The sequence below is a fragment of the Rousettus aegyptiacus genome, unplaced genomic scaffold, assembly GCF_014176215.1.
Source record: "Rousettus aegyptiacus isolate mRouAeg1 unplaced genomic scaffold, mRouAeg1.p scaffold_m13_p_5, whole genome shotgun sequence".
Classification (NCBI taxonomy): Eukaryota; Metazoa; Chordata; class Mammalia; order Chiroptera; family Pteropodidae; genus Rousettus; species Rousettus aegyptiacus.
Window position 1 is genome coordinate 55,169,155 of NW_023416308.1, and position 16,149 is coordinate 55,185,303.

General features: G+C 33.8%; 1 protein-coding gene across 12 annotated transcripts in view; it reads right to left on the reverse strand.

Moving 5' to 3' along the window:
- YAP1 (Yes1 associated transcriptional regulator) overlaps nt 1-16,149 on the reverse strand; it is a 100,439-nt gene that overhangs the window by 22,531 nt on the left and 61,759 nt on the right. For 4 of the 12 annotated variants that reach the window (XM_016133997.2, XM_016134001.2, XM_016133999.2 and 1 more), the window contains exon 4: nt 12,374-12,487. The exons of 4 other annotated variants lie outside the window; for them this stretch is intronic. In XM_016133997.2, coding sequence (XP_015989483.1) covers nt 12,374-12,487 — 114 coding nt within the window. Of the gene's footprint in view, nt 1-12,367; nt 12,488-16,149 lie in introns of all 12 variants that reach the window. 4 more of the 12 variants (XM_016134000.2, XM_016133996.2, XM_016133998.2 and 1 more) reach the window with 1 other exon arrangement.

The following is a 16,149-nucleotide window of genomic DNA, read 5'->3' on the forward strand; positions in this document are numbered from 1 at the left end:
TCTTACCAGATTTTTATTTATTTTATTTTTAACAATCTAGGCAAACATACAGATTTCTTTCTTAGATATATAGTAGCATACTATATTTTATTTTACTTTGCTTTTTTATATTTAATAATGTTTCCGTGAGATTACTCCAAAGTAGTATATAATTTTCTTTCATTTTCTTTTTAAAACAGCCAATTACTATTCCATTCAACCAATTTTCTATTAGGTTTTCACTATTAAAGAGTGCCATACAGAAGCTCATTTGTACATATATTTGTATTGTTGCTATTGTGTCTTTGAGGTAGAGTCCTAGGTGGGAAAGAGTGCTGAGTTAATGATTAAAATCATAAGCAATATTGACAAATCTTCCCCTTCCTCCTCATAGAGCTTTTCTTGTATCCCTACCAGTAATATATGAATGCCTGTTTATCCCTCACAGCCTTGCCAAACTTTTGAATTTTTGCCATTCTGAAAGATGAGAAATGGTTTCACAGTGTGACTTTATTTTATTTTGCTATGTCTTATAGGAGTTTGGTGAATTTCCATATTTTAAAGGGCCATTTGCATTTATGTGAATTGTGTTTATATTTTTTCCTATAAGGTTACTGATCTTTCTCTATTTTAGATAATCTGTATACTAGGGATAAAAAAACTGGTGACACATGTTAAAAATAATCTCCCTCTGATTATTGTCTTTTTAGTTTATTTTTTATATTTATTTTTTAAGTAGTCAAACTTATCAATCTTTTTAGAAATTGTAGTTATATATTCCCCACTCCCAGGTGTCAGAGGAATTCATCAATTTTTAAATTTAAAATCATATGGTTCCACTTTATCTGGCAATTCGATCCATTTGGAACTTATCCTGGTGCATGGCATGAATGGATCTAATTCTCTCTTTCTACATGACTATCCATCTGACACTATATGTAACATGTTATCTTTTCCCTAATCATCTCTACCATACTAAATTTCCATATTTTATTATTTTGTTTCTGGATTTTCTGTCCTGTTCATTAATCTAACTACTCTTGTACTAGGTACCGTGCTTTTAATTATAATCTTTAGTTATTAATAGCTGGTAGGGCAAGCCATATATTTTTTTGAAGCTAAAATTTTATTGTTTGTGACCTAATTCAATTACATTGTGGTTAAAAGAATGGTATTGATTCTTGAAACTTGTGACTTGACACAAGTTCAATCTTAACTGGATAGGGCCAGTCAGCTCTCTATACCTGGCTTTCACCATTGAGCCTGTTTCTATATCTCCTTTGTTCTTAAGAGTTCTTGATATCCTCAGGAGCTGAATGGCCCCTAAACCTGGCAAGTCCATTACCTTGCCCTAGCTCATTGCTTTGTGCAGTTTTATTTTCTCACCCAAAAGGTTATGACCCCAGTTATGTCTTTTTGGTTATCTCTTTTAAATATTTTGTATGGGGGAGCAGAGAAGGGATGTCAAAAAAAATAAGTCACTGTTCCATATTGTTTAAAGTCTTATTTATCTCAGATGGACAGACGGACACACACACACACACACACACACACACACACACACACAGCCAGACTTTTTTTATGAAACACCTTTCAAAGATCAAATCACTAATACTTTCATAATTATAGTTTACAATTAAGTACTGAGGGAGTGGAAAGGAAAAAGGCCAAAAACTTTTGAGAGTTAAGATTCACCAATCAACCTCTTTAATACAATTGTTTATATCTACCTGTCACCAACATTACTAGATGTACAATTGACAGGCATCATAGTATGATATACAAAACACGGCTTCAAACAAATCACAGTAATTCATCTAACCCTCAGCTTCCTCAACTATACCTGGGGATATTAACATCTCCTTTTCGGAATCATCATGGAAATTAAGTAAAATATATAAGGCATTTATTATAGCCCTAAAATACAGTAAATGCTCCATAAATGTTTTAGTTTCCTCCCTTATCCAGAATAGTTCTTTTTAAACTTTACGACTGTTATTCCTACAGATAATCATCCTGGCTTGAATTCCCATCCCTTCCTTTCTCCCCCTCCTCCCACTTTACCATGCCACTCACAGTCTCAAAGAATTCTATAATTCATGAAGATACGCACACTTATTTTTCCTGTAAGATCTAAATGGAAAACAATGGGTGGTAGAGATTGAGCCTTACTTACCCTTCTTAGGGATGGATCCTTCTCTTTCAATGAAAACATGTTCCTGGCATTCCAGGACACTCAATATATTTCCCTAGAGATGCTTCATACATTGTGCTATGTCAGGTTTGATAATTCATAAGTACGAACTCGAGGGCTGATCTGAGAACCCATCACATACACGAAACATCTCATAGATTGAAGCCTAGAGCAAACAACTACATTGGGAAAAAAATGTTTTTTCAGTTCCAAACAATTAAATTAAAAAAAAAAAACTGCTGGGAAATAGCACATTAGTGAGTGTTGGAATTCTAAAATATGACTGATTGCAGAACAGATTTTAGAGCTATATATAAACTGTTAAATACTCCATCTATTAAGAAACACTAGAAAAACTTTTCAGCTTTCCACATGGTATTTTTATTAATATAGCATTTAAAAAGTTAATAAAACATATAGTCCTTGTGGAAATTAACTGGACATTAACAAAACTGTGTGAAAATACAGAGGTAAATAGCCTCTCCTTATCCTGTGCTTCCCACCAGTTTCCCAGAATTAGATACCATAAGCAGTAATCATTAATGAGTGACCACTGCTGACTGGCATACTGAATTAGTTGGTAAGGTCCTTAGCAAATCTAAGCCTATCTGATTATTCAAAGCCACAGAAAGGGAAAAATAGGATATCAAAAGATGGAGGAACAACCCCACAGAATTAAACAGAAATTTGCACAAAAGAGGCAAAAACAATCTGACAATGGTGAGCACTTTTGGTTGCTTACATAAAATGCTGTTACCTATGGATACAAATATGCTACAAAGTTTCCATATAAAGAACTCACTTAAAAGACCAAGTCAAACAATCTTGTTTATCTATTGAAGCTGAGATTTAACCTTCTCCAGAAGCATCCTGTTCTTTACCTTCTGAGTATCTCAAGCATTTCAACAAAGCACAGAGCAGTGCACCCACATAGGGTGCAGCAGAGACCTCACAAGGAGACAAGAAACAAAACGGGCTTTGTTTCCTGGGAAAAGGGGGCAGGGCAGCTAGAAAAGAATAGCATAACCAACTTCTTCATGATCAACTACTAAAATCACAATGTTTCCAGCTTTAATAGTTTCTAAAAAGTAAAGAGAAAAAAAAAACCCTAAACTATGACAGAATTTTAAAAAATTACTGTATTTTAAAATTCAGATTCTGTGTTCCCTGGACTATGAAATAGTAACTGTTTCAAATTTTACTTAACAAATCAGTCCCGCCAGCTTTATGGTAGCAAACCAAGACTCGGCAATTACTAAAAAATAAGCGATCACCTTTTCAAAAAGAAAGGTCATCACCATGAGTATGGATCTCTCTCCAAATTTCATTCTGTACACCTGAATTTTCAAACTGCACACAATTTTTAGATTTACATAATTTGTAACCTTGATCTTGGATTATTACAAAGAACTACAGATCTGGTAATCAATCATAAATTTTGGGATAATAAATTCAATCCTAAATAACTTCATTTAGTTTAAAACTAGAACCAATTTTTGAACCTTTTAAACATTTACTGTATAAAATCTCCAATAACATAAGCGCTCCTTTGCTTTCTCTATATTTTATAAAGTCTCAGACACTGCATGTTTACATATTTACATGGCTATATTAGCTTTTTTATAACACTTAGAAATAAATTTTAGGTTGCTCCTTAAGAGCACTCAAGTTTTTGCCTACAAGGGCACTCAAGACTAAGACTACAGTAGAGTTGTTACAAACTAATACGTCATCTGTCAGTTTTAAAATAGTCAAAACACAACACAAAACACCCATTGACAGTTGAATGTTTACATGACCTAGGGGACTGAATCATCTACTATCGCATAATAATTTATATTTAAATATAAAATAGTTTTTCAGTGAAAATTACTATTTGACTCACTGAAAATCTGCCTCTTATAAAAAAAACTGGGATTCTAATCTAATGACTGAATATATCTTTTTATTATCGATATGTAAAAGATGTTTTCCTACACTTAAATTTACTGAGACTGGGATATTTCACATCATAAAATTCAATTTTTACAGTTTTTATATATTCATAGAATTATGTAACCATCACTATTATCTAATTTCAGAACAATTTTATCACTCTAAAAATAAACCCCATATTCTTAGCAGTACACTTCCAATTGCTCCTCCCCCAGTACTGGGACACCACTTAATCTACTTTGTTTCTACAGATTTACCTATTCTGGACATCTCATAGAAATGGAATCAAGCAATATGTGGCCTTTTGTGACTGGCTTGTTTCTGTAACATAATGTTTTCAAGATTCACCCATGTTGTGGCATGTATCAACATTTTAATTTTCTTTTATATTCCAATGTATGGATACACCACATTTTGTTAGCCCGTTCATCAACTAAGACATTTGTATTACTTAAAATTTTTGGCTATTATAAATAATGCTGCTATAAATATTCATGTGTGAGTTTTTGTGTAAACATATGGTTTCAATTTTTTTTTTACATATATATCTAAAAATGGAATTGCTAGGTCACATGGTATCTCTATGCTTAACTTTTTGAGGAAACTGCCAAACTGCTTTCCAAAGTGGCTGCATCATTTTTCAATCCTATCAGCAATGTAGGAGGGTTGCCGTTTCTCCTCATTCTGGTCAACTCTTGTCATTGTCTTTGATTTTAGCCATGTTACTGGAAATAAAGTAGTATCTTATTGTCGTTTTGCTTTATGTGGTAACAGTTCACCTTCTCTATGACTTTACCCTAGGTCATGTGACAAGCAGAGGTATCTCTTCCTCTCACACTTCGTGCTTCTTTCTCTCCTCAAGCACCAACCTCCAGACCCCTAAAACTAAAATACAGCATATCCTCAACATTGTTTCACTCAATGACAATTCTTTATAATGTTGATGAGATGCTGGAGGAATTAATTCTTGTTTACATCAATCAGCCTATGGTAAAAATGGTTTATAGTTGTTTCACTTAAAGTCGCAGATCCTATCACGCCATTTAGTAAGAACTTACTGTATTTAAATCTTTAGTCTGTTAAAAGATATCAATTAAATACATCATTATTTAGGTCAATTCAAGTTCTTCCTCCTACTGTCACCAAGTTACCAGCATGAAAATTCACTGTAATGATATTTTTCAAACAATACAATTATGGATGGTGCTTAAAAAAAATTCAACAGAACGTTTTCTCCTCATCACCTCATTAAGCAGTTTGGGGCAGGGCACAGGTTGCTAAATGAGGTGAAGAGGAAAAGGGAGAAAGTGTTCTAACTAGCTTTCAGGTCTCTATGTCCCCAGAGTATAACCATGTTTTTTCCCACTTCTATGAAAAAATTTAAAATCTAGTCTGGAGAGAAAGTTCAGATGATGAGACTACTGGTCTAAAGAGAAGGGGAATTATGTTTTAAAATATACTTGCCTTCAAGAATTCATGTTAGACTAATGAATAAACAGTTTTATTAATAATAACTTTATGTATAATTAATTACATGTAATCTATTACCGTTAATACTCTTTCACAGGGGAATTTATCATTCAGAAGACACATAGATCTTAGTTTTTACTGATAAGCACAATAATTGGTCCTTTTATATAGTCTAGTCTAGAGCATGACTGCTTTTTCTCATTGTTTAATGACTCTCTTTAAAAAGCCTTCCCTGACCACCCGAGCTCAAGCAGGTTCCTTCCACCCCACATTATTCCCTTTCATGACACCTTGTTTATTATCCTTCATTGTATTTAACACATTTTATGATTTATTTGTTTAGTAGTCTACAACCCTCTCTCTGATGTTTAGCATAGTGCCTGGTACATAACTGGCACTCAAATATTTGTCGAATGAGAAAATAAATTCCAAAATAGTTTATATCCATAGTTAGTAAGATGCTACTACTAGTAACGCACAGGAGAATTAAAAGTTGAAGCACCAAAATGACTTCTAAAATAACCTCAACCAACCAGGGTAGCAGAACAAAATGAGTATAAAACAAAACAAAGAATATGAACCACTCTTTTTCTAAATCATTCTGGTTTACTTCAGCAGAAATCTATTTGAATTTTCCCTCAGGAAGTCTATAGCCGCTTTCTCTGCTTCTTGAATCTGAATCTCTGGGTTGGCACCAAAAGTGGCACCGCCAAATGCCTCTCTTCTCTAGCACATTTTATAAGATACTTGCTATTAATGCAGAGTTGATACAAATAAAACTTACAATTCATTTTTCAAATAAAACTATTTTAAGATTTTTGGTATGTGTTTGACAAGGGTTTTAGTTAACACAATAAACCATTAATGTAAATTATCATTCAAGGACTTTGGTAATCTTAAGCTTTAAGCTTAAAAATTCTATATTAATAACATTATGTAAACAAAGACAAAAGTATTTTTTCAATATGTAATTTTTCATATCACTGAACCACTGTCAAGTGGAAACTACATATTAATTCAACTTCATGAATGTATGTCTACTCCCCTTTGGTGAGTAGTGGAGAGATTGCTTACTATGATTGATAAACTATTTTGGCATCATCCTTGTGAATTTAATATAAATTAAAAAAAAATAAAACTGCGAACCTCAAGTATTAAACTAATTTTTATATTCTATAATCTTATGCAATAAGATATTTATTTCCCTAAGCACTTGGTTTTTAAATAAAAAAAAATATTTGAGGACAATCTCTAAGAGTATGTTTTATTTAAATCAGGCTTCACTAAGTACATAGCCTGGAACTATACTTCAAACCAGCCTACATCAATAAGGCTTTCTATCATGGCAACTTTAAATTTTAGAAACAAAGCATACCAAAATGCACCATCTTTAAGGCAGTAAAGCTGAACCCTGTTAATATAAGTATGTTTAAACTCCTAACACGCTTCCAACAGTTTCAGAGTATAGACACAACTTAACTATTCTACCCAGCACTGCTCATCCCCCATCAGATTTGCTTGCCTGGGCATAATCACCATGTGATAAGGCTTATCTTTAGATTAAAGGTTGAAAGATATTCCTTTCTCCTCTTCAAAAGTTATTTCCAGCTGTGACCAGAGAACCAAAAGCTAAACTAAAATGGTGGAATAGTTCAAAAGTATCTCTGTAACCTCAATGCACTCAAATACCGAAGAATATTGAGAAGTAACCTTAAGCAATGGTCCAAAGCAGTCACTAAAGAATTCATAATCTAGCAAATTGTATTAAATTGGGGACTGGAAATATTTTTTAAGAGCATCTGGTATAATCCAGTCACATTTTAAACATGAATCCAGTAAGTCAAGAAAAGTCAGGTATCTTTCTGCACAGGTTGGTAACTGTGATACCAGAAGTACTCAAGTCTCTTAACTCCTAATTGAGTAAAAATTTCTAATATCATGATTTAATTCTTTTTAATTCAGTACATTATATAACGATCAGGTAGAAAACAGGATGCTACGTAATTCTACTGTAGGCCTGAAAAATGGATGTTTGGAGGGCACATAAAATAAAATGTCAGGTTGAAGCAATGCTATCACTGGATAACGCACATACAGAGTATTACATTTAAAGAGAAACTAGTAAAATGCGAGACATCTACCAGAGATGGGAGTGAACAGATAAAGAACCCAGAACTCTTAACACATGAAAACAACAACAACAACAACAACAACAACAACAACAACAACAACAACAGAGAAACCATAGTTAGAAGAGAATGCTTCTGCGATTAGAACTGTATCCACAAACTTGAAGGGAAATAAATTTCTGTGTAAAAAAGGGACACATACTTTCTGGTCATTAGAATGTTCCTTAAATATAATGGACTGCCTTGCAATATGGTCAGCTTCTAGTCAAGGGAAAAGCCAAAAGTGAGGCTAGAAGACGACCTCTTAAAAATATGATAGAGGTAAGGCATGATAATTCATCTACATGGTTTCACAGTCTGCTCCAATAATATATATTTTATAATTCTCCATGATTGGAAACTCATTACCTTTGGGTAATTTCCTCATGGTTAAGTTACAAAACAGCATAAAAGTAAATGCATTATTAGGCACTGTTGTCCACCTCCTTCTGAAATTTTTAGTTGAATTAGGTATGTCTCTGAAAGATTAACTGAATGTAATCTAAATTTCTTAAAATTTCCAGTTTTCAAAAGATAAAGTACAGATTCTAGTTCTGTCACATTAGTATACGGCCTTGGATTAGTCGCAATTTCCCTAGATCTCAAAGAAGCCAAGATTTGGGGCAGTATTCTCTATTTTTTCTGTATTTTTTCTTGAAACACATGTTGGTGATTTGGGGAGTCACAATGACTAAGTGCCACTATGGCATTTGGTGGGCAAGAGCCACGGATGTTAAATGTCCTGCAGTGCCCAAAATACACCCCTCCTTTTTGGAAAAACGTTGACTGGAAAAATTATAAATTCTTTTTCAGGGCCAAATTTGGTGTTTTATCTGTTAAAAATTTTTAGCAACAGCTCTTCTTATCTAAAACATATTGAAACATCTTTCCTCCCTGTTCTAAACAGTTAATAATTTAGTCCACAACCAAACACTGACACAATACCAGAAAAGATTTATAAGAAAACAAACAAACAAGCAAAAAACCCCAAAACCCTGTTTTTAATGCATAGAAATTAAGAAACTTCTTCAATAAAATTCAAATAGATTTTGACATTCTATCTACCTGAGATTCCATTAACAGAGTTACAGGTTTAGTTTCTACAGCGTTGGTGATTTTTTCTATCTCTGACAGGAAAGACTTAGGTATTTGGTTGATCATTAGGTACATTTTCATCTAAAGTAAAATATTACTTATAACAGCCATCAGAAATATTTGGTCTTAAAGGGAAAAGATTAATGAATCTCTCAACAGTTAAAAATTTTAATAAACCTCTATTGATAAGGTATGCTGAAATTTTAATAAACCTCTATTGATAAGGTATGCTGAACAACTTTTGGTTTTGGGACTTAACATACACATATTTATTATCATTTTAGGAAATTATTTCTCTCACACACAGAGACATACACGCGTGCGTGCGCACGCGCACACACACACACACGCACACAGCATATAGTAAGCTTTGGGAAACTGAAACAGAGGACCAAAATCAACACCTGGGTTTTTATCACTTTGGACATTTCCATGAACATAATTTCTAGGAACAGAATTGTTATTAGGAATTAAAGGATATTTTGCTTTTGCTACGCCAGATTGTTCATTACTTCCTTTAAAACTCAAGATATATTTTTTTGTCCAAATCTCTGGTTACAATATTTTATTTTCACCAAAAGTGTTTTTATCCCAGTGGTGCCATCAGCACTTATTTCCAGAAACACAGTTTGCTAACACTATTTAATATATCCTTTTCTATAAACAATGTAAAAAACATTGCATAAAAGATCAGTTCATTGACAATGTTTTGAAGCAGATTTTTCATTCTGAAGAACAGGAATTATAATTTTTTTGTTTGTTTTTCATTAGGGCTTTTACTGGAAAATATTCATGAGTGTATTATATAAAACAATTCTACGATGTACAAAAAATGTTTAAACTTGAGACTTCATGTTTACAAGTACAAAATCTCTAGAAAAAAAGTGTTTATATGAAATAATTTAATGGCCTGCATAATACTCTAGCATCGATTTTCTTTAATACAGGTTAAAAACATTGATTTCTTACAAATAAGCAAACAAAAGCCCTCCTTTTTTTCAAAGCTAATAAATATCAGCAATCTTTATTGCCACTGGATGTTACTTCATGATTTGTTACAAAATACTAATAAATTCTCTAAAATATAAATGTCAAAGATATATAGTTTTTAAGTGTTAAAAAACAAGGAAATCAGATAAAATAACCCATTCACAAATTACTGTTTAATTTACCAAAATTATATGGATAACTTATGAACTTAATATGAGATGTGAAGAACTGATACATTGTTCTAACTATAATCTAAAGCATCTCATAAAGAACAGAAATATAAAAAAGGCTGGCGTTTGATGAGGTAAGTAATAAAGTTAAACATATACAGAGGTGTGTCTTTCATAGCAAAATGTCAAAAGATATACTTGATTTAAACTAAGAATTGGTAAATACTTTAACATAGATTTGGGGAACGTAGGACAGTAAACTCCACAACCATGAAAGCAATCCATCTGTTTGTGTCTGCATGGCTCAAAGGGTCAGAAGGGGATAGTTTATATTTTTTTGGCAGAGATAAAACACAATCCACTATAGATCTTCAGATTTCAAGGAAAACTCCTTCAAATTCAGAAGCTAACAGCTTGTCTCTATTCGCTGTCACTCTAGATCAGAGAAACCCACTATTTTTTTTTCTTTCCTGCCCCCCCCCCCCTTCAGTTACACTTGAGCTCTCTGACTGAAAAGGTCTGGAACAGATTAAAAGTCGGGCTACAAAATAAAAAGCTTTGGCACGCTGTCAAGCCTGTCTGGAATACACATACACACAGTGGGCCCGAAAAGGGAAACTAAAGGCAATTAAGAGAATTTTATCAAACTTTTTTTTGGCATATCTAATTGTATGCCTGTGTGTACATATGTGTTGGAGGTAGGGAAGGATACTTTTCTTTGGTACTTTCTCCGATTTAAAACAAAAGACCAAGCTATGTGTGTAATTAATAGATCTACTCAAGCTCACAGCCAAGTTATTTTATTTCACTGTTTTAACTGAAAATACTTAAAAAAAAAAAAGGCTTTGCTCCAATTCCTGATTTCTATAGTTAGCTAAAAGTTAACCATAATCTTTCATAATCTTATGTTGGGAGAGAAAAAAAATACATTTTAAAAAGTTTCCAAAACGTGGACAAGCTGAATTCATTAAACATGATTTAAGGAAACATGGCTGTTATCGTTCCAGTCCACACAAATGGCAACATTTATTAAATTCTCTACCTTACTCGGTTTCCTGTTTCAACCACAAGGGCTTATTCAAGTATTAAATAGAATCTGAAGTTGCAAATTATTAACATGCCACATAACTTTTTTTAACACCCAAATAGGTCTTGAGGCTCAAAAGGCTAGCAACTAAGCCAAACCGGATATCTGTCAAAATGACAATCTCTGCCCTGATCCCACCTTTGACTTTACTTGGATAGTGAGTTCAATCTGTCCATGAGATTGACCAGTTAGTTTGGGGCAAACCTAAATGTTGGGGTTATTTAAAGGTCTACATAAAGGCATAGGAGAACTGTTCATAATGCTCCTGACAGAGAAGTTATTTTACCCAACCAGCTCTGGATAGTTTTTTCTTTTTTACCCCCAGGATTGTGTTTTGATGGCATTCACAGAGTTAATTCCTCTTTCCCGTAAGGGCCCCACAGTTGTTGTCAGGTCAACCCCTGTAAAGCTTCAAAGGTTCCGCACCCCCTCAGTCTGACCTACTCAGTGATCTGCACATTGTTTTCATTTAGCTGCATCCAGTCCAAGATGAAAACTTCAAAACCACAATGATCTGCTTCTTTTTAGATTCGTTTTTCCATGGCTTTGGAAAAACATCTCAGAAACCTAACTGAAAAAACTGAAAACAGTGAAAAAATATGGATAAAAAGGCACTAAAGGGCTTGCACACTAGTATAGAAATGTGCACATTTGGGAGGGGAGTATTTTTTTGTATAAACTGGTAATTTAGTCATGTGATTTGGCAGGGAATATGGCTTTGCTTTTCATTTCCTAAATGAAAAACAAACCAAAAAAAAAAGAACTTTTACTTAAAGAAAAAAAAAGCCAGAAGATGAAAAACTGCTGTAATTCATCTTATCTATAAGGTGTCAGGGTCTTCACACCTTTATTTAGGATAGAAAAATACTATAATATTCAGGCACGGGATAGCACTTCTTGCTCTCTTTAAGTTAAGCATAAGCAGATACCATGTCATAGGTTTTAGATGTAGCAAGACCGTCTGATTATTATTGTAGCTACAAAGATCATTTTTTAAAAAATCACTGTGTCTACCCCAAAGGTGAAAAGAACAGTGATTGGTGGTCAGCCACCACAACATTCCCTCAACCTCATCCTAAAGAGCCTAAGCTAAAGAGCTAATTTACATCTGAATTTCTCAAGTTTAAAGTAAAGGGTATAAAAATAGTACTAGAAAAGTTGAGTGGGCAGTCATTTTTTAATATATAAAGCAGTGCAATTTTATTAAAATGTACCTTTCCCAAATTCACATACAAAAAAAGTAGTAATCAAAAATATCTAGAAAGGTTTTGAGATGAACCTTTACCAAAACGAGGGTCAAGCCTTGGGTCTAGCCAAGAGGTGGTCTTGTTCTTATGGTTTATATAGTAAATTTCTCCATCCTGAGTCACGGCTTGTTCCCATCCATCAGGAAGAGGACCTATAAATACAGAAAAAAAATCACGGTTGGTTTTTATTTGGTGTACCTTAAAAAAAAAAGTGGGAAGGGTGCTAATTTAAAAAGAAAATACATCTTGACATAAAACAATTAATTAAAACAAAATCAAGCACGTGTTCAGAGAAGAAAGGTTAACCAATATACCAGATTCTTCTCCACCAAAAAGAAATTACCAAATAATAAAATCTACATCCCCAAAGATACAGATAAAGAAAAAAAAAAAGTCAGATTTTCAAAAAATTCTTTGGAAATCCTAACCCAAATAATTATTATTGCCGTCAACATAAGACATGAAGTACTACAGCTCAGGCACTATCCCCTCTCAATCCAGTCAGTTTGTGATAGTAACTTCCTAGGGTCTCCAAGGTTATTTAATAAGGAATACATGCGATTGTTTTCAAAAGATCTATAATATCCATAAACATTCTGTTTAATATAAAGCACACTTTAGCTAAGGCTGCCAAGCTCCCTATTTCCATTATTTATGTGCTCACACCAAGAAAACTAAAATAGAGAAAGCTACAGTCCAAAAAATACTTATTTTTAAGCAGCCTAGAAGTTGCTAGGAGGCAGGGGTTGTGGTTGGAAGTGTAAGTTTGTCAGAGGCTTGGCAGGGAGGGGGCAGGTAAGTTCTGTAACTTGATGGAATGCAAATTTCTCAGGAAGAAGCTATGGAGTAAGGAAAGAACATCTGAGAAATAGGACTAAAGAATATAGTTAAGTCTAAGAAGATTATTCTATCTTTATGAGGGTAGAGAACCTAGACAATTGCTTTTAGGAGATAACAGCAAGGAAAAGAGAGGCCCAGAATAAATTATTAAATTCAAACATATTTCCTCCTCAATTTCTTTTCTCCCCACCCTTTCACTTCCCATCTCTATCAGGAGTCAGGAGAGACAAGTGTAAATTGCAAATTGAGTCTTGAGTAAATGCCTAAAATTTTTCTATACGTGGACTAACATGAATTGAGTGCCTACTCTGTGCTTGTCATTGTTCTAAGTATATTAAATACATTAATTCACTGAATCCTTACATCAAGCAATGACATAAGCAACAAACAGTACTATCTTCACTTTAATGAGAAAATTGAGGTATTGAGTGCTTTACTCTGGTACACCCTCATAAAGCCGCTTAGTGTCAAAGATGATACTTGAACCCAGCAGCCTAATTCCTGATCTGTGTTCCTTATAATTTCATTTCTTTTTATTCATTTTCCACATCTAAAGATCAGAGACGAGCATGCTTCTTGCGTAAAAACAGAACAAGCTCCTTTTTTCTATACTGGCAGTCCCAGCCAGCCTCATGAGTGATGCTGAATATATAACTCTGGTTAAACAATCTACTCACATAGTGCAGTTTCATTTATATCAGGAACACCCCCATCTGCAATTAGATTGTTATCAAGGGTCTGCTTTGATGGTGATGGTGGTGGAATGTGTGTGTGGGGAGGGGACAAAATCCTGTCAGGTAATCAGACATGTTTAATTAGAGTGTTCTGTAATCCAGAGAAACCAATAGGAAAAGACCTTCCTCCAGTCCTGCATGTGGAGTTTTATACACAATACTAATCATGTCCAGAGTTGGAATTTGCTGTAAGGGATCCCGTGTTTACTAACAGGTGAATGGGAAGCGAACTTGTTCAATACACGTAAATCAAACCACTTTTCTCAGTAGCTTTCATTATCACTTTGGGCTCTATTAGGAAGGTAGAACCTCTAAAACTGACTACAAATGGTTTGTTACTCTCTTTAATTGTTAGATGGCTCAACTGTAAAATGTTTTAAAAAAAACAGGTTAACTAAAATTCTAAGTTCCGAAGATGATACGTTGATGAACAAGTCAACAGCAGTCACCAGATGCCTTTGGGAATCTCAACTCAACAACCCCAATGGACATCATTCCAGACTCTGAACCTATCTGAATATATGGATTCCCTTTTTAAAAAACAACAAACAAACAAAAAATAGTATCACTCTCCTCCTTAGCTGTCTTGAGTTAGAACCAAGAGCAGTATCTTAGATACAAAGCAACCTTCCCTATCTGCTTACCCACTCCAACCTACAGATTCCACTCATAAGCTGACTGATCTGTTCCGGCACATCTTTAAGAATTCAGCCATCAATGGTTACCAGCTCTTTTTCCTTACCACTACAGAGCTTCTTTCCTTGATGCCTAACTTCTCACCTCCTCCCTTCATCCCAGTTTCTATCGACTACCCCAGAGTTTTCTTTTTAAAATATCACCTAATTAACTTTTATATGTCACCCACTGCCTTTAAAACATTTCCCCTACTCTTCACCATCGAAATGAAAATGCCAGCTGGACTCATTTCTTGAGTCTTCACACACCCAATTCCCATCCCCCTTCCAACTATTTACAAAATTATGCCATCTCCTTGTACGTGCTGTTCCTGTTATTGCAGATATCCTTCGGCCCTACCCCCTTATAAACTCTTATTTATCCTGCAAGAGAAAGCTCCATGCCACCTCTTTAATTCAGCCTTTCCTGATTACCCCACACAAAATTATTAGTTTTCACTTTAGTCTGTATTAACATTTAACAGATAGAGCTGTAATTACCTGTTTACATGTCTGTCCTCTTAGCAATGACCAGGTCGCTCATATTTTAACTCTCAGGCTAGTTAGTAGCTGGTAATTGGTCCATAAATATTTGATGGATGAATGAATGTCTTGCCTTTTAATATTTTAAACTTTCTATAAATGAGCTTAAAATCATGTAGTACATATATTATTTTCAATTAATATGTTTACTAACAGATTATGTGAATGGTGTTATTAAACCAGTATCTTTTGCTCCTTAAAATCTGTTCATATATGTAGTCATTTTTACAATTCATTTAAAAATTTTAAAAACAGAAAAAATTACAGAAATATATAATGGAAAAAGCAAACATTTCTTGTAACCTACTCCTAGATGAAAAACTGAACAATTTCAGTTTTGCGATAGGTTCTGAATTTTTTTCTTGTGCACATTACACAACACGTGCATAACCACTGATGTTATACTCTATTTGTACCATACTTGCTTTAACATATTATGGGCACCTTTTCTTGACATAGCACATAGTTCTCTCATTCTTTTTAATGGCTTCAATCTATGAAGCATTTTAGAATTCATTTATCCCTTTTGCCCACGTTGGATATCAGAGTTGTTTCTAAATTTTTTTACTGTTATAAATAAAAGTATAACATGCAAACCCTGGGAACTAACCCTCTTAGTTCCATTACTACCATCACATTTATGATGACATCACATTTATACAGTAGCTCTATATGCTAGGTACCGTTCTTATCATACAGATGAAACACAGGAACATTCAGAGTCAACCTGCCCAGGATAGACAGTAAACTTGCCCAAGGTAAAGATGTGAACTCAGACAGTTTGACTTCAGAGCTTCTGATTTTAAAACATACAATATGCTGCTCCCAAAGATATAAATCCATTCCCTGAAATTTGTACAGGTGTTTCCATACCTTAAATTCAAAGTGGAATATTGACTTTATCTCTTTATACCCAAGTTTAAATCATTAAATATCATATATAAAAGTACGTATCAAATATTTATCATACATAAATCATTATTTAGTATTTCACTAAAAACAGTAGACTTCAAAAAATTAAAT